Genomic DNA, 20,260 nt, shown 5'->3' with positions numbered 1-20,260 from the left:
TGGTAGAATAATTTGCATGTGGAGTTTTTTAAATAAATCTTTAAATAACATCACATTTATTGAGTTATCCATGAGAATGAGGAAGAATTGCCATAAAGAGTAAAAGTATTCCTGTAGTGGTATTGTCGCCTCAAACTACCAAAGTCATCCCGTCAAATCTTTCAACTTTAGAGTTGAAAGAGTATCACTTTAGTCCACTGCGTTGACACTATATACTGTACTTGACAGTACAGACAGTAATGTTTTTTTTCTATGTTTCAGACTCAATCATTTAATTTTCATCAATCATGTTTATGTGAAATTTTAAAACAGGAAAATCATATTTTCCAGTGTATCTGCTTGCACATTAATGTACATAAATGTTCACAATAGCAGACTGAGTGTCAGCCTAAATCAAGTCATCAAACTCAAATTAGTTAAATGTGTTGAGTGGGGACTTACCTGCTCTGTTATAGAAGCTGTTCAGGATCAAATGAACTGATGATGAGTTGGAGGAGGGGATGGAGTATTGGAACTTAAAATGACTTACAATGCTGCAGTGGCAACTCCTCCTATTTCTCGTGATTGATCCGCTGATCTGGTTGAGGACTCAATGTAAGGTGTAACAACAATTAAACTTTTTTTATGTTACTTCTGCTGATACTCGTCTGTTACATGTTTGCCAGCAGTGCGGTATCACCATCTAGTGACAGTACAATGTATTGCTGCAACCTGAGCTGCTGACCCAATTATTATTAATGGGCTTAAGAGTTCACGGGCTGAAGAAACATGGCAAATCCATTTTATGTGATGAAAGCTTGTGATGCAGTGCAGGCAGTGCATGGCACTACAGTCTAAATGACTAATCAACTTATCATGATACATCAGCAAAAAAGAAAAGAAAAGCTGAAAAGAAAAGAAACCATACAAGCACATAAAAATGAGACAGAATGCCACGGACAAGACCAACAAACTGTGATTGATGAGATTTTATTTTGAAAAATAATTGAATCAACCATTACTTTCTTGCAGTACATACAGTACAGTGAATAACATTGTTACCAACCCCATTCAGATTGTCACAGCTAGGAGGACATACAGTACACATAATGTTTTGTTCTGTTTGATTAAAATGAAACATTCACTAACACATTTATTTGCCTAACCTGGGGCTCTGTAAGTTAATGTAAAAAAAACAACATGTAGTACACTCAATGTCCAACTGAATGATAAGCTGTACAGAAAATGATTTTCATGCAAAAATGAACAGGTTGTGGAAGCTGACCCAAACCCTTAAGAAGATGACAAAAACAACCACAAAAGAATGCGAAAGAACTTGCACAGGAAAATGGAAACATTTTGTCCAGTGACATTTGCTTGCTCGCGCAAAATGTTTCAACAGCCTATTTGTTTGTAGCTATACAATTGCAAATCAAGGCGAAATAAATAAATTTTGCTTTGTGAAGACTAAACTGTATGGACTGGAGTCTGTGCAGAGCCTGAGCCAGATTTCCAATGGCCCTATGATGTCATGGCCAGGTATCAACCTGCACATCCAAAGACTCTTTCAGTGTTTACATTGTATTTTTTCTTTGTACTCCCTCAGTAATTGGCCATTTGCTAAACCCCTACCCCAAACAGCAATTGTCCAATTATAGCTTAGCAACTGTAACTACTTAGAGCAGTAACCTAGTATCACCTCCAAGGCCTAAAGTTTGGGCTTTAGTTAAGGTGTTCCAGCCAGGTTTTTCAGCTGAGTACGGACTAGACCTTCTCTATATGAAAAGTGCAATGAGATAACCTCTGTTATGAAATAAATTTAATTAAAATTGTCCATGTTGTGTGTCAGACAGACAAATTAGATATAAACAGCTGTCTACACAGGCAGCGTAATGGGTCACGTTTGACTCGCACTATACATGTGTAAACATGATCCAAAGTGTATTTTTACACTTGTTTTTTCTAATTTTATATGTGTAACTACAGTGGTTGTGTTTTGGGCTTTGAGTGCTGCCAAATCACGGATGACCTACACTCAATACTGTACATTAACACATCCTGTACAGACACTGATTGTAGGGCTGAAGTTGCTGCAGGCAGTGTAGACATTGTGTTAGCATATTATTACATAACTACATTATTATGTGGAGTTAAAAGGTTATGTTTGAAAAAGTCTTGATCAGGATTGACACATTCAATCATTAGTAGAGTCTAGGCTCAGCACTGTCCTGGTTTGTAATGGGTTTGGGGACTTATGACTTTGCCAAACTCATAGTTTAGTCCTCATCCTTAAAGCCTTTTATCATGTTACAGTGAAACGTATCAGCTGAAAATACTTAAAACACATAAAAGTAGCTTATAATGTATTTCCACTTAGACCTGAAGCTCAAAGATTCAATGTTTTCATTTGTCACATGTTCATGAAAGGTGTTATGCTACGAAGAAACAATGCATTGGGCTTGGCTAGCATTAGCTAGTGTTTTTTGCATCATAACACAGCACTGAGTTAACATGACATTATGTACGTAACCATCAAATGCATATTTCTAAGAGTTTTGAACCAACTCACAGAGTTAATGTTAGTTAGCTAGCTGGAGCAAATAAAATCTGCCAATGACTGCTGTCGTTTCAGAAATATCAACAGTTATAACAAAGTGAGGAACTGCTTCTGTCAATTCTGTCTGAAGTCAAGGATCCTTTGTTAGAAAATTGTCATTGTAAACTACATATGTGCATTGCTAGAATGGAAAGCTTGACAAACATAGCAACAATAAGTAAGGGGACGGGGCTTAGTGAAGGGTCAATTAGAAATGTCATAGATTTTTAAAATTTACAGTAGGGCAACATTTTGCTCTGAATATATCTCTCTACAATCAAATTAATACATGTGTCTTGGTCCTAACACACCTGAACCAGTCACTCAGGATGAGCTCTGTAGTACCTTCTTATATGATAATGTAATAAGACATTAAAGACATTCACAAAATTCAGAAAAACAAAAATGAATTAAAAAAAGGATAAAAATGGGGAAAAAAAGCTGATCTGATGGTGATTATGACGGCACTGTCAGTGGGCGACCAATGTGGTCGATAACATGTGGTAGTGTAGGTGGGGAGGTGTTTGATGTCTGACCTGACTAGCAGTGGGAAAATGAAGCAACAAGTACAGTTAATAGAATAGAGGGACGTCCGTATGGATGCAGGGCTGTGGAGCTACTGTTTGCATTGAGCAGGAAGGAAGGGCTGCTGGAGCTGGAGTTGAAGTTTGTGTTGTAGTAGTCTAAATCAGACTCGGATTTGAGGGACGGTGTACCTTCGCATCCACGCTCAATCTGCCCGCTGCGAAACAAGGCGTCACTGAGGAGATCTGGCAGGCGACCGTTGAGGTCCACCGATGCCAAACAGCCCTGGAAGCCTTCTCTGGAAGCCACCAGTTTAGGCAAGCTGCCATACATTCCTGGTCCCAGTCCAGCGATGAACAGATCACCTGGGGTGTAGAAAACAGACAGTGTAGGAGGAGAAGTGTAGGTGGATCTTATCTTAATACTTGCATGTTATAAATTATTTCTTAATGTGCCAGTGTCTTAAATATCTGTGGCAATTTGTCTCGGTAAAGTACATTTTTATGGTTTTCATCAAGTAAATAGCAAATGTTGATGTTACATTACACAATGGCAAACCATAACACCACACACACATTTTTTTCACCACTGTTAACGCTTAAATGCAACACAACGTAAACAGCTGGCAGAACATCACAGCCCAAAACCTGTGTTAAATTGCTACCAGTTTCTGATTGATCAGAACCAAAACAAAGATAATCACCTTGGCAGTGTTTGCTGCTATTGGTTTTTGAATGTCAAGATAACAATCAGAGAAATCAACTCTACAATTACTCACTTTAGAAATTGAAAGAGCGAGCATCAGAACATGTCCTTTATATTCCTACTTCCTAATGCCATTAGCTTTGCCTAATTAGTTACAGTAGGCTACCCAATTTTGCACTGATGGGAGAACCCATTTCCAATATACCTTACTTAATTTAATCAGTAATTAAAATATCAGTCCAATAGGCTGTTATCATGCTCAGACTAAGAGGAAATCTGGAGTGTAAAACTCCGATGCTCAAAGGACGGATTGAGTTACTGTTTTAAGTTTTTAATTGACTGCTGTTTATTTCTTTGTGACAAGCTTGGATTTCTTGCTTACTGTACCACAAGTTACTCACAGCACCTTTTGAGAAACATTCTGAAATGCCCCTTTAATGATATGGCACAAAAGCAGTCTGTGACTATGATAAATAATATTGTGAGAAGTAAATGGACATATTTTAATGCTCAAGGAAAGTCGATGAATGTTTTTTTAGCAGCTCAACAACACTAGCCAATGTAGCTGAATCAAAACTGGACATACAAGGAGATAAAAATATCTAACAGGTGTCATGTCCTGTGCATACCTTTTAGGTCGAGGTTCTTGGCCCCATTGATACTCTGACTTGTGGCTATAGCGTCTACTTTCAGTGTGTGGGTGTTGCTGTTGTCTCGGGTGATGGCCACATTGTGCCACTGGTTGTCATTCAGTGCCCTTTCACTTTTGCCCTTGATAAGGTTGGGCCCATTTCCTAGGTCAAAAACATAGTGGATGTATCTGCAAGAGAAAAGTTATTGAGTTACAGAATGCTTAAGACATGTTAAAACAATGTTCACAATTTGACAGCACTGAAACATTGACTTTTGAACAGCTTTAATGACAAGTGTGCTAAAATACATATTTAGTATATTCCCTAGAATCTAGGGAATATTGAACGATATTCAGAAAATAAGGTAGCTAGCGAAACTGAATAGAGTCTATTCAGTTTCGCTAGCTACCTTATTTTAGCTTAGCAGCTAGTAATGTCTTCTCTCTTCTGCTCTCTCAGTTTACTTTTCTATTTGGAGGTCAGTAAAATGAATGTTTAGTCAGTGTGTGGAAATGCAAAGACAATGTCGGACTCTTGTAGTTTTCTCTGGGCCCCTGCCAAATCTGACCAGTGGTGACATGTTTAGCCGCATGTCATCATGCCACCTCTGGCTGTTAAAGTTGTGTCCAGCAAATGATGTGGGCTTTGTAGATAATTGGCGGAGTATCTGGGGAAGCTGATTAGGAGTGACAGCATTCATCCCACTTTGGAAGGAGCAGCTCTCAGAAATATGACAGAGTTTATTAGTGGACCACAACCATGATACTCCAGAGTTGAGACCAGGAGGCAGAGCTGCAGACCTACACGCTTCTCTGCACTTCCATTAGAGCAGTTACCCACCCAAAACCTCACTGTGACGGTGTCTCCCCAACACTTAAATTAATTATATTGATTTATTTTGTCTGTCTGAAACCTGGCGGGGTAATGAAGAATGTGGTGACTAAATGAATCCACTCCCCCCAGTCACATTAATACTCATATTCCTGGAGGAAACAGCTGAGGAGATGGGGTTACAGCTATCTTTGACTCAAGCTGAAATTGAAACCTAAACTAAATTATAACTCATTCAGAAGCCTTGTTCTTAGTCTTTCGCACCTAACCTGGAAAACACTACAGCCAAATATATTTGTTATAGTGAACCACCCTCTTGGTCAATATCTTTTATATTTCATTTGAATTTATCCTCCTGCTGTGTTTACCTCATTATTAGATTTGATTGCTTCTGTCAGAATGTTCATTAACCTATTCACTATTTTAACCACACCCTTGGCCTAGTTCTGGCAATACAGCATTGAGATTGAACATTTAATAGTCTTTCTACAGCATCCCTTCTTATTGGACCACTATTTAAAATCTTTTCAGTTCCTATCACTGGACTACATGGCATTAGGCAAAAATTCCTACCCTAGATGTCAATCTGATAGTGCTGTAGTTAAATTGAAGGAAGTGATTCCATTTGCATTTAATCCAATACCATGTCTTAATATACCAGAGGACTCCTATGCTAACTTCAGTCCCTTTGATAGTGCAAATGACAAATGAAAGAAAATAATAAAACAAAGTAGGTTAGCTCCATGGTATAACCTTCAAACCCTTAAAAAGGAAAGCAAACATTGTGAAAACTTGAAAGGAATGCTGATTAAACTGGATTCTAGTCTTAAAACATATAGGAAAGACCTCTGTAATGCCAGAGCAGCCATTACTCATCATTAACAGAGAAAAATAAGAACAACCCCAGGTTTCTTTTCACGGTCACAGCTCTATTGAGTCCTCAGTAGTTACCACTTCAAAAGCTTCTTTAATGATCAAATTCTAAATATTCAAGGAAAAATCAATCACCTCTAGTTGATTTATCTTCAAACTCAGGAACCTTAGAAACAGCTGTAAAATCCTCCCATTGATCTTCACCAACAAACTTCAATGATTTCTTCATCTAAGCTATTAGTCTGTCTCTTGGACTCCATCTCAACTAGGCTGCTCAAAGAGGTTTTACCCTTAGTTAGCGCTTTACTAGACATGATCAATCTGTCTTTATTAATAGGCTATGTACCTCAGTCCCTAAAAGTACGACAGCGGATCCATCTGTATCTCTTGCCAGACAGCAACAGGGTGAACAGCCTGTGGCTGGTGTGGGTACTGTCTTTTAGTATCACGTCACTCCTATATAGATTTATGGTGGGATGTTTACAATAAAACTCCTGGAGCTAGTCCGCAATCATCGAGATCGTTATGATGTCTCATTAAAATCACAACCTGCTAGATAGTCGCCATGTTTGGTTTGTTTACGATGTGCAAATTCGGAGGTTGTCAAGGAAGATAATCCGGTGTCGGCGAGGGATGAACAGGTTTTGGTCTGCCCCCTAGTAGATTCAGGTTTAGTCCTCCAGGTACACGCTAAGTACATAGACAAGTATGTGAACAATGCCGTTTGTGACGCCTGTGTATGCCTATGCATTGTTAAAAAGCAAGTATATCACTGATGCTCGGTAATGGGTACCAATGATCTTCTGAATGGTTTTAATTACCTGCTGCAGAGCCCTAATGTCCTGGGCCGTGCATGCCAGTTTGTGATGTTTCCAGTCAGGATGCTTCCTATTGCTCCTCTGTAAAAGTTCATAAGAACTTGGCACAGGAATTTTTCCTTCTTAAAGCAACATTACCCCTTCCAAATTGTTTTGATGGTACACTGACGTGTAGGGGACTGCAATGTCTATCATTGCTGCTCCGGGCAGGGGAAGCTTTCTATGGCACTATGTAAGATTGAGATCCCGGGCAGGATTTCTATCGCAAGAACAGCGTAATGCTTTACAGCACCACAACCCACAAAACTATTCAGCAAGCCAAGCAAGCTATAAGAAGAAGCTATGATATCATGGAAGAGGCTTCGATGAGACAGAAGATGATGTCGGAAGAAGCAAGGAAGAGTAAAAGACCAAGCAAGTGAACGGACAATGGTAAATATCAAACTGGCTTTTACTTGTTGGCTTTTACTTGTTGGCGTGAACTAAAAGAGCTGAAAGGATGCAAAACAGAATCAGTTTTGCCGAATTTTGCATGCCTGCCAAGTACTGCATGTAAATGCATTAAAATTCTGCTTTTAAACGCTATACTATTCTTTGTGGGGTTCAACAATAATAATAGTGATAAATGATCAGTATATATTTGATGAACATTAAGAATCGTTAATATATTATTACACTTGGTAAAAGTACCATTTCTTGAGACTCAGCAAAAACATGTGTCGTTAACCGCGTTCAAACAACGTGAACAGCAAAGTGTCCTAAAAGGACCTTAATAAGTGAATGCATAATTCGGCAAAACGGATGTTGTAGGCTACCTGCCGAAATTTGCATCCACCAGTTTTCTCAGTATAAAAGAGCGTTTTAAAATGTGCTGCAAAATGTCACTAGACCTTGTGGGAGCAAGGCCTGATTATTGTGAGATAAAGCGAGCGACCGAGTGAGAGGATGTGCAGAGCGAATATGCGCTGCGCAGCAATCAAAAAATTATTTTTAAATGGGTTGCCAAATTTACTTGGGCGGCTGTTAATCTACTTGGGTGGCTCGCCCAAGTAAAGCCTATGTGTGGGAAACACTGATGTAACATTAGCTAATGACAGAGGTGAAGAGACCGAAAAGGACAATGATGGAGGAAGCTAAGAAGAGGAAAAAAAGAGAGACCAAGCAAGAGGCTCTTGGGCGTTTGCAAGAGCTATGAGAAATAAAAGGCTGCGAGACAGATGCCAAGCTGGCCTTCTTTCTGTGTATACAGTTGACAGTGTGATGCTGATTTTCCAGGAACCTAAAACTTGTCATCTGCTCTACCTCAGCTCCACTGATGTAGACAGGAGTGTGTGTCTTGGCCTCCCTTTTTCCTTAAATCAATGATCGGCTCCTTGGTTTTGCTGATGTTAAGTAGTAGGTTGTTCTCTGTGCCACTCTGCGAGTTAGTGATTTCCTCTGATATGAAGTCTCAGTGTTGTTTAATATCCGGCCAATGATTGTGTTGAAAGTTCACAACAGAGTTCTCTCAATTTAGTGGGTTACCGTAATGGGTGTACAGCATGAACAGGAGGGGTCTGAGTATATAGACCTGGTGGGCCCCCATTGTTGAACACTGGAGTGGAGGTTGAGTGGTTTGAGTGGTCAAAAAGACTAGAAAGGCGCTATACAAATATGTAGAGCATTTGCATTTTGAGTGCTGAGTTTGCTGATCAGTCATGTGGGAGATTGTGTTGAATGCTGAGCTGATGAACATATCTGATGTCGCTGTTGCTTTTCTCAAGGTCTGTGAAGACTGAGTGGAGGACAGAGGAGAAGGTATCCTCTGTGGATCTGCTAGTTCTGAAAGCCAACTGGTGAGGGTCTGGATGGGATGTTGTTCTTTATGTGCTGAAGAACCAGTTGCTCAAAGCACTTCATCAGAATGGGGGTGAGTGCCACAGGACGGTATTTGTTCAGACTAGACACTGTAGACTTTTTAGGTACAGGAACAATGGTGGCTGTCAGGTGGGAACCCTCTCCTGAGACAGTGAGATGTTGAAAATGTCAGTAATAACATCAACTAGCTGATTGGCACAGGATTTTAATACACGGCCCAGCAGATTTACTCATCTTCATTGTCAGCAGGACTTTTCTCACATCTGCTGCGTATAGTAGCTTGTGATGTTTTTGATCACCTGCAACATATCTCTGAAGTTGAGATCTCTCTCTAGTCTCTCCTGACGTCTCCGCTTCACCTTCTTGATGCCATCTTAGACTCTGCGGCCAGTCTACTGACAAGAACTAGGAAAACACATCATATGTCTTCCATGTTTGCTTCTCTGCACTGGTTACCTATAAAATCCTTCTCCTCAACTATAAAGCCTTAATGGTCATGTCTAATTATCATCTTAAAGAGCCCATAGTACCCTATTAGTAGGGTTGGTGGTGGTGGTGGGGATTATTCTTCCGTGTATTGCGATTCTCTTTTGTAAGAATATGTCGCGATACAGAAAAGTAGATAATCAGAAATTTTACACGTTACTAACTCAACATTTTCCCTCTCCCGTAGTTTTGTCTCTCTCCTCTCTCCTGTCGCAGGTGTTTCTGGCTCTGGAGCTGTAGAGTCTGGATCTGTCGTTGCAAGCTACCTACTGTCCACATATGGAACTAGCACTGTCAATCGCTCTCCCCCCACCCCTCTGAACCCAACTGTTCAAGGCAGTTGGCCCACCCGGAGTCTAGGTCTAGGAGTTTTTCATGCCACTATTGCCAATGATTGCTTGTGGTGGGAACTGTTAGGTCCCTGTAAATAATATTACAAAGAGTACAGTCTATACCTGTTCTATATGAAAAGTGCAGTGAGATACCTTCTAAATTGGTGCTATATGAAAAAACTGAATTAAAGGCAGAAGGACAGATATGTTTAGTCTGCAGCCTACAATTTGAAAAGTTCTGCACTGCATTCAATGATCTTTTGTTCAGTGATGCAGTCTTTTTGCCTTGCGTAAATCATATTGAAACAGAACCATTGCTGCATCATATCCACACATATTTCTGCTCACAAACTGGTCATTTGGTCTGGTTAAACTGCATCCTTTAAGAAACATCCTTACAAAATAAAACGTACCCTTTAACCAGTTCTACAGCAATAAAATCATTGCCATCTCCAGAGTTGAAGAGTATGAAGCCATCTGGGGAGGTGGTCTTGAACTGGAAGAAGAGGTGCATGGATGTGTAGGCCTGTAGGGTGGCCAGGCTCAGATAGCTGCTCTTGGATTTGAAGGTGACAGGGTCGGCAATAATGGAACGGATCCCAAAGCGGGCATTAAGCTCGCAATAATCAATATCACCATTCTTGCACAGGTCGATGTAGAGCATGCCGTTAAATCTGAGGAAATGAAGGAACAGGCATTTGAAATGATTAACAAACTGTCTGGTGTATTATATGACGTATTATATTATAGTTATAGGCATAATTAAATTTGGGAAATTACACATTTAACAGAAAAAGAGCAACTTTAGCACTACTTTTGTCTTGTGTTTTTGTCGACTGGAAATCCAAGAATAAATGTACTCTATGGTTTGCTCTCCACCACCTAAAAATATATTTCTCTTTAGCTGCCCATGTTCCACGTTCTTCATCATCTCCATCATCTATAATACATTTGTCATCTGTACACTGGGAGAGTTGAAACCAAACAGTACATGTGCTGTTAAACCAAAATAATTATCTAAAAGAGGCAAAAGAATTCTGTAAAGCTACAGAATTTGGGTGATATTGTCCTTGTCATTTGATTCTTGCTAATGTGAAAAGAATGATAAGCGAAACTTTAAATTATATACATATATATATGCTTTTAAAGTAAAGTAAAAGTAACTGTTCTGAGTACCTAAGGCTCTGCAGATGACCAATGAAGCTGGACGGAATGCTGGAAACAAATCGCCGCTCTGTCATGGTGCCTGTTTCAATGTTGTGGAACTCCAGACGAGTGTGGTCACCCACCATTTGGCCTGAAGACGGGGAGGGTGGAGGGGATGGGTTGAAAAGAAAGACAAAAAACGAAAAGAAAAGAGAACACTGTCTGACACTAACACAAAAGGGCTGATTTAAGGAGAAAATTACATCAACAGTATTAGATGGATCCAAACTGTCGCTAATGATTACATATCTACATGCTTTCTCTCTAGCAGAATCTCTACAATCTCTACGGTATAACACCAAAGCATGGTGTTGTACCAGTGACAAGGCAACACTATGAACATTTCTTCAAGCATGAACCGAGTTGATGCAGGTAAGTACCTTCTGCTACATCATCGTCAACCGTTAGCTTGTAGGTTTTGCCGCGACGCACCACTCGCACTGTATGCCATTCATTATCATTGAGCTTTTGCCCAGCATACAGGGTCTCTGGTCCCTTGCCTGAGAACAGCGGTCAATCACAAAGTTAAAGACATCCTGAGCCTAAACCCAAACCTTTGTTTTCCCATCAGTCAGCCAAGAATCATTGGCTAGAATTCTACAAGCAGCTTAGTAGCTCAAAAATGCCTTTAAATTTAGTTTTCAAACTAGTTCTTATACCTTTGGGAAACAAAGGTTTGGTTTAGTCAGTGAAATACAGAGAAACAATACAAAATACTTAACATCTGTGATTCTAATAGAATACACCTGATCACTATGCTGCAGTACAAAGTCATGGATTTCAAATAGTTTGAACAGCGTAAGGTCAACTACTGCAGGACAAATTGCTTTTACTCATCATAGGCTTATAGAAATCTTTTCTTCCTTTCCTGTCTCTCTTCATTATTTTTTCTGACCATGAAATGCAAGCCAAAAACATCACCACTAAGCACAGATGCCAGTTCATTATAAAATGTCATTAGCTTTTCTGAACCAATCCCAAATCTTTTTGATCCAAGACCTGATGGAAAAGAACATTTATGTTTTCTCATTTGAGGAGATATTTGGTGACAGGAAATCACACATTTGTTATTGCTTGTCAGTGCCTTTGAAAACCATTACAACTGACTATTACACACACACACGCAAAATAATCATATGACTGTTTTCTTATCTGGCAATGTCTGGTTGGGTTTAGGAACAAAAACTACTTGCTTAAGATTAAGAAACAATCAGGGTCACTGATCAATCACTGAATAAATGTGGCCTTCTGGCATTTAAATATAGCAGAGCAGAACTTTCCTCAGAGAGTCACAGGGACAGAGAGTAATAAAGCCTGCAAATGATCAGAGGCATCCAGACAGAAAGTTACTTTCAGACAGCAAGCGGAGTGGTTGCTGTTGCTGCTCTAGTGTGTCAAGCTTTTCTCGGCACATTTCAGCACTGAGACTGGTCCATAAAGATTTATGTGAGTGCAAAATGCACAGTTTGTATGGCTTGAGATATGCGCACAGACCCCAAACTAACCAAAATCATCAAATAACTTTAATGTTCAGTTTATATTGTTTTGTTTTTTTTATCTGTAATCCAGGTTTTCTAGAAACATCAATACTGTTTCAATTGTTGCCCACAACTGTGGGCCAGGATGAGGACTGAGCTCCATCAAAGCTGGTGGGCCATTTTTTACCTAGCCACTAGCTAAAAGTCCAAACTATGTTGCCTCAGGGGAGTCAATAAAAATTCTCTGATGTCAAGTTTATTATTACTGTTTTCAGTTGCGGATGGGAGAAACCAAAGGTCAATTTATTTCCCTGTATCTGTAAACAGTGACATTTAAGATCCCTTGTTGATCTTTGTTATTCCTTTCCCTGATTTTTCTGTTTCACTGTAACACTGTGCATTGTATCTTAGATAAGACTGCTCTTCTGCTCAGGCTCTTTCTGAAAACCTCTGTCCATTTGGTGTCTGACAGCAACATATTATTATAAACTGAACTGTACAGTACAGCAAACACTTTTCTACTCTTGATCCATGAGCCTGCGTCAACTTGCAGGTTTGTTTAGAGACACTAAATTACACTACTGGCTGTAATTATCCATTAAATATTGTTTACATTAAAATGACAGATGTAAAGGCAAAGATCTCTGTGGCCTCCTTATGAGTAAAAGCAATCCATAGTTATTTGTGCAAGCCTGACAACTGAGACACTACAAATAAATTTAGGTTCCAAAAGTAGACACACTGAATTCCTAAATGTATAATGTGTAGAATGTAACCTGAGTCATATTTTGATACTCAGTCTCCTATGACATAACTAAAATTTGTGATTAAAGAACTGATTAGATTGATTGTGTGAAACATTGTGATTATTCAGTTGGTTTGGGTCGAGGATAGGAATGTACACAATCCACCAAGGATCGACACTGTACCTCTCTGTTACAGAAAAAGCAATGATTGAAAGAGCGCAGCGAATGGAAATCTCGGAAAGTTTTTTGGCTTGGGTTTACATTTGACCATACGTTTCTTTAAATTTGAAAAACAAAATCTAAAGTGTATGTTCCACATATGTAGTGTGTACCATCTTTTTTGCCCACACATTATCAAAGCTATTTGATATACTGCACTTTCTCTCTGTTGGGACTGCCTTTAGGGAACTGCTGTTGCATCTGTTTTGGGTATTGGTGAGTTTCAGCCATGTTGTTAAAAGGTACAATGTGTAAGATTTGGCCAGAATTTTAGTTTAAAACATAAAAACAAATTAACATGATCAACAACAGTAGTTGCTGTTACTGATATCAACTGAAGTTAGCATGCTAACCCGCTAGCCCCTGACTTGTCCTGTGTTGCAATACCACTTTGTTACTCAAGATGCATTAGTGAGTCAGTGTAACGTCCAGTCTGTGCTCAGTCCAACATGGGAGCACCAAGAAGTAGAGCTGCTCCGAGGACTTGTCAATCAATGCTGTTGCCCAAGGTGCTCTCCCTTATGTTCCCCGACATCTCGTTCCTCCGCTACCTCTACTTTCTATTCTCCTGCCACCACTTGATGTTCCCTGTCTCTGACCGGGCAGACAGGGTGTGAAATCGTCGTTGTCTAGGGACACAAAGAAGCGTTGCAAAGCACCCCAAAGCACCCTGAAGCACTTTCCTTTTGACGCTAATATTTAATCACTTGGGGCTGTTCAGCTAGACCAAGCAAGTGCAGGTAGGTTATGGCCACAAGCAAATCTGGCAAGAAAAAGCACTGATAACTAAACAAAAATAAATGATCTGATTTGTTCAACCCCAATAAAATATAAAAATCTGCCCATCCACCATAACTATTAGAAATAGTATCATTGGTGTTGGATATTGTGTTTTTAATTTCTGTACTTTTTGTGAGTAACAGAGAGGCACAGACACAAAAAGGCTGGAGAGAATTCAGAGAGTTGCCTGGCTGAGGTGAAAGAGGAGGTGAAATGCTGCCTCCTATTTGTTTGGAGCATGTGGCCAGGAATTACACATTGTACCTTCCTTTCCCCTGAATGTAACGGTCGTCTAAAATACTGTTCCATATGCACTATCATGGAATTTACACGTTTTTCATCCCAATAATAATTAACATTAATGGATAGGAGGAATTATGTTACACATTCAAAAATAAGGTAAGGGGATTTTGCAATTAGGATTCATAATGGGTCGTGCTTAGGGTTATATAGCCTGTGGAGGTCCACTACAGTAGGCAGACAGTATTGAACATCTACAGTACTAAAAAAAATCAATCGACTATACTATCCAGAATAAGTATATCAGTTCACGGGACCAAAGGATTTACAGTATCAAAGATATTTAATTTGAATCGCTCTCTGTTTTTGCACCTGTTATAGCCTCAAAGGTCAGATTATGAACTGCCATCCAGATTGTAATCACTTAAGTGCCCTGAGATAAAGTCTGTTATAAGTTGGCGCTATATACTGTAAATAAATTGAAATTAACATAATCACGTAGAATAATGATGATGAATGGTGATTTACTACTTCTGACACATGAAAATATTGGCAAAATGTAATATACATCTTGAGAATTATTTACTTATTCATTGTTATTAAATGTATATTGTTACTAGTGTATTCAGTGGAAAATGGTGTGAGAATGGTTTTATTTTTCATAGCAACTAGAGAATTGGGACAGCAGACCCATCAGCAGAAAAGAGAGCACAATGGTTGATTTAAAAACAAGTTAAGTTATATGTCGAATAATTAAAACAAGTCATCACTCATTCCATTTGACTGAGGCTATTTCTGTTGGTTCCCGTTGAATTATAGGTAGTCAAAATAATTGCAAAAAGTCATCCACATGATATGCTTAAGAGCAGGTGGTGGGCAGTGCAGGACTCAATCATTTTTAAAAACACATTTCAAAAAAACAAATATCAACATACCATCAACATAGAAAGCAAAATGAAACTTGAGTGTTAACTTACTGGAGTTACAGTTTATCCTGATACAGTCTAGATGGGGAAGAATAAATGACAGATGAAATTGCATCCTTCAAGGTTACTGCTGCAGACATCCAAAAACAAAAAGTCCACCCTTCCGGGGACGTACACATGCAGGAAGGCAGCCATTTTATTCCTTTGGTATTTATATTTAACTTTATGCCAAATTACCACAAGAAATAGATTTGAAAGATTTCAAAAACATCATTTAATAGTAAATAAAATAATACATGGATATTTTGGTCACAGAAATGTGCTGGCTGAAAAAAGCTGCTTTCTAGAGCTTGTGCTCTTTTGTTACCCATAGTACCAGAGTTAAAATGTATTAATTGTTTAGGCACAGTATTTACAGTAAAATGGCCACTTGTAGTACCAGCTACATGAGTTTTCCAACCCAACACTGACTGTTTGACTTTAGGTTTAAATATTTAAATTAGAAAAGCTCCAATTAGGTGGTAACAGCCATCTATTTTAGAGCCTGGGATCTTTGAAAAGTCAAGAAATACAAACTGATACAATGACTGCTGTACGCAGCCGTGAACAGTGAGGGTTGGTCACCATGTGGCTGGCGGTTTCATGTGTCGTCAACCGCAACAGAAAAGTGGGAGCAAACAGCCACGATCCAATCAGCACCAGCACCATGCAGAGGCACAGGAACCCCAACCATCAGATCTGGAGTGCTATCCTACGTCTACATGTGTCACTCAGCTAGATCTGTAAATATTTACACTTTTACAAACATTCTGCTGGAAATCACACAGATTAACATAGGCTAAGAAATGATATCAGCGCTCAGCAATTAGAGCTGCAAACATTTAGACTTAAATCTAGGGTACATAAACAAATTAATATAATCAATGAAGGTTTTATCTAAATGTGACGTAAACCAGCTACCATCAACTTACACTTTATGATTTTTACTAGACATATTATATATGCAAGATAGAAAATATATAAATGACAGAATTTTCATTGTGGAATTCTTTACATTATGATTGGAAATGTTTGGAAGTATATGGGGTCGCAGCCAGCTGTAGGTTTTGCTGGGCTCTGTTCTCGGGCTGTTCGCCTGACGGGCCGCAGGCTTAAGGCCTTTGAAGGGGTGAATACCATCTTTTGACAAAGCATGATGGAAAATGGAGTTGACGGGTGAACATAAAATCAAAACACTGAAAAAGCATAGACTTTTTTATAAAAGACACCATCATTAGCAAAGAAAACAACCACCCAGAAGAACAGGAGGGTGACAGAGATGTCAGACAGAAAAATGAGGTTAGTGAGAAAGACAAGAAAACTTTCTTCTAATGTCCTGTTGAATGATGGACTGAAGTTTAGTGGGCAGGTCACCTCTTAGAAAGTCTCAGCACACTTTGTTCCTTAAAAAAAGCTTTATTGGAGACTAGACTTTAAAGCTCAGTATCTCTACCTTGTAACATGTATTCTGCTTTTTGTGCTGTGACTGTCTCAAAAGTTCTGTAAAAAAGAATATGGATATGACTATGGTTTGTCTGTTTCAAAGATGGGCAACATTTTTACCACTGAAATAAAATAAGTTATGATGGTATAGCCTAAAATTTATCCAGTAAATAGTTGTATTCAGTAAGCAGTCCATGGTTTTCTGTATGCATAAACCTCATTAAACACCCATGCAGAAAGGACTGGAACTCTTTATGTATGTTCTAAAACTGGTAGAAACTATTAAAGTATCATAATGATGAGTAACTGATGAAAAGACTGCACAAAAAGATAGAAAGATAGTGAGAGGAAAGGAGAGGTCACTGCTCAACAGTAAACCGTCTTATGGTGAAGGTGGAGATGTGGAGGCACATGGCTGGGGGGGAGGGGGGCTTATACGATACCTAGGTTGACCGTGAGTTTGACGCGACCCCCATCCAACTCCAACCTGAGCGTGTCAGCTGAGTCTCGGGAGGTGGTGGCTATGAGAAGGCCGTAGGCCCGCTGGGAACGAAAACGCAGGGAGACGTCCTCAGCCTCAGTGTGCATAATGGTCGGCATCACCACCTTCATATACATGCTGCCATCATAGGAGAGGATGGAAGCCTCTGTGTGAGAAAGTCAGGAGCATGGAAAGATGTTAGCCATATTTCAAGTACGTTTGGAGTCACCATTATCCGCTGAAACCTGATACCACTTACACTTCATATTGTGTAGTTTGTTCTAAGCACCTCAGTTTCATTTTGTGTGAGCTCCCTCGTTAACATATCAACCTTGCGTACGTAACTTATGTAAAATATTAACTAACTTGTGTATAACATACTGAGAAAGCAAGCAAGGTTTAACAAGTAGGTTAAACAGATGCAATAAAACATTTAGAAGTAACTGCGAACTGCTGCTAGCTGTGACGCTTTGTTCAGTAAGGCCCTGAGAAGATCTGCCAGGCCAAGCATAGCTGGTCGCAACACGAGCCCCCAGAAACACACTGCTCTGGCTGCGTATGCAGTCTTTCCAATCTAATTCTTGTCTTGTTTGTGCTATGAAGTAGTAAATTCATCAAATCCAGTGCCCCATATCCCTTTAACTGTCACATGCCGTTGAGCACACTGGCAACAGGATGAATCGATGTGGGCTCACGGCACTGGATGTAAAAAGAGAACTGGTTTGTTCACAAGTCCCTCGGCAGGCTGCCAAGAAGTTGGCCAATCAAAAAACAGAGCTCTCAGTGAAGGGCGCTTTAAAGAGACAGGAGATAATACAGATTGTTTTAAGACAGAGGATGAACAGAGGGGCTGTATAAAGGGCCAGTATAAGATAAATATAGATTTTTAAAGAAACATCTTAATCAGCAAGATCCCCTGTCTCTGAACAGTCATGCTGCAGTGCTGCAGAAACATTCATCCATTCATCACATGCAAGCTCCATTACTGCAACGTCATCCACACCAAACTTCACCACCATAAACCACTTGCTCACCTGCACCCCTCCAGAGACCTCATCACATCAATTCTACATGATCACCAGTGGCTTTGAGTCAAATTCAAAATAAACTATGAAATATCCCTGCTCCATAAACTCATTAGGATCATGTTTCTGAGGTAATAAATCAAACGAGAAGTAGTACTTATTTACAATTGAACTTCTTTTTGCAACCAGTGAAGTCGCTCCCTGCTGCTCGTTGGGTGCTCAGGAGCTCAGGAATCCATGGATAATGCCGAGCACCCACAGGGAAATCATGTTGTAGGGTGGCCATATTTGGAGATTATTATTATTATTAAGAGAAATTGACATTGTTAAAATGTGAGTTCCTTAGGTAAACCGGTGTCCATTCCTATTTAACTTTTTTGATGCCCTCAAACTGTCACCTGTAGGCTCGTCATTTCGCAGCACCTTCTGACCCAGATGCTTGACATAGTTGGCTCTAATGCACATTAGTTAGAGTTATCAGTTTAAGACAGTCTGACTATTGACAACCACAAGCTTAGAAAAACACATATGTTTTTAATACATACAATCATACCTGTGGCGTGTTAGCTGATAATGGCAGCTCTAGAAAATTGTCTATATCAAATGTACTTGCATTTCTTGTTTTGCTTTTTTCTATTGTTTTGCCAACTGCTTTTTCCAAGGTCAAAAATCAACTATAAGGACCTTATTTTCAGGGCAGTGCAATGACATAAAAGTTTGATATTTTCCTGAGCTTGAAATGTGTGGTATTTTGTTGCGTGGGCACAGTGCACAACCATGTACAGGTGGGAGATGAGGTTGCAAATTGTTGGTATTTTGGTGGAAATCGGGTCTTAGAAGTTGCACTAGGTTATAGAACTGCATCCGTTTGTGGCACAATGTCACTCCCCAACAACATACTCAGAGCGAATATTCAGCATTAATGGAGAAGTATTTATAATATAAATGGTAAACTTATAATATAAAGATGCATTTAATCTGCATCAACGATGATTTTTAATGTAGTGAAAGGAAGGCCAGCAAATCAGTCTCCATTTATCTAATTATTATTAGTATCTCTTTATACAGTACGAAAAGCACAACAGTTTAGTTCAGTTTAGTGTGCTTTATTGGCATGAATGTTTTATTTAAACAATGCTGCCAAAGCGGTTTGGTACCAAATCAAAAAAGGTCACTTTTAAATATGGCATAGCACGATAAATTCAATCAAGACTATTCAATCTATCAATTATAAATTTAAAAAAAATAAAAATAAATAACAAATACAGACAGAACATAAACTACAAAAAAGTGAACAAGATGTAACCTGCCATGCAGTGAATGAAAAGTGCAACAGTTGGCTGAACTTGTGCAGCACAAAGTTAAGTGCTCTTTTTCTATTATCAGTGCTGTTGTAGGAGACTTTCTTTGAATGTGTAAGATGTTTCTGCAGAATTCTGCATGCAGGGTCTCAATAGGATGCTTCTCCCATCTGTTGTAGTTCTGATGACTGAGTGGACTTTACTTCCATAGAGCGCAATCGGCTTAATAACACTGCCAATATAGAATGTTTAATTGCATAGAGAGCTCTACGAGCTTTTTCTTTTAGTGCATTCACTGCCGTACAGAAGTTCCCTGACGCTGAGATTTGAAGGCCTAGGTAGGTGTAGTTCATTGTGTGTGATCTAGGGTGGTGTTACCTAGAGTGAAATGATGTCTTTTTGTGGCATTTTTCTCAATATTGCAATATCTAATGTTACCCACCAACTGAGTCAGGAGTCGAGTGTGGGAATGTAACTGCAGCCTCCTGGCCCTGGTTTTATGACATGGATCAGGATAATGGATTAGGTCAGAAGGCATCTATTACAGATGGCCTCACTAATGAAGGAATCCACCTCCTCCACCAGTCCAGCTGAGCCCTTTATCTCTACCCTTACAAGTGCTGACCTTTCGACCTCCCCCCTGACCAGTGTTGTGCCCCCTGCCCCGGCCAGTCCTGCTCCACTGGCTACGACAAGTGCTGCTCTCCCCGTCTTGGCTTCGATCAGTGCCCCGCCTGCCATC

General features: G+C 39.5%; 1 protein-coding gene across 1 annotated transcript in view; it reads right to left on the bottom strand.

The window, feature by feature from the left end:
• The window catches only part of LOC119910947 (neurexin-3a-like), a 214,598-nt gene that overhangs the window by 32,975 nt on the left and 161,363 nt on the right, over window positions 1-20,260 (bottom strand). The window contains exons 10-16 of the mRNA XM_038729815.1: window positions 17,155-17,358; window positions 15,281-15,307; window positions 11,221-11,340; window positions 10,811-10,931; window positions 10,048-10,308; window positions 4,435-4,625; window positions 3,237-3,465 (exon numbers count right to left, since the gene is read on the bottom strand). Of these exons, the coding sequence (XP_038585743.1) occupies window positions 3,237-3,465; window positions 4,435-4,625; window positions 10,048-10,308; window positions 10,811-10,931; window positions 11,221-11,340; window positions 15,281-15,307; window positions 17,155-17,358 (1,153 nt within the window). The remainder of the gene's footprint in view (window positions 1-3,236; window positions 3,466-4,434; window positions 4,626-10,047; window positions 10,309-10,810; window positions 10,932-11,220; window positions 11,341-15,280; window positions 15,308-17,154; window positions 17,359-20,260) is intronic.

Source organism: Micropterus salmoides, unplaced genomic scaffold, assembly GCF_014851395.1.
Source record: "Micropterus salmoides isolate LMB-PRFRI ecotype aquatic unplaced genomic scaffold, ASM1485139v1 Ms_hic_scaffold_19, whole genome shotgun sequence".
In the NCBI taxonomy this organism is placed as follows: Eukaryota; Metazoa; Chordata; class Actinopteri; order Centrarchiformes; family Centrarchidae; genus Micropterus; species Micropterus salmoides.
This window is presented reverse-complemented; position numbering and strand designations above follow the sequence as displayed.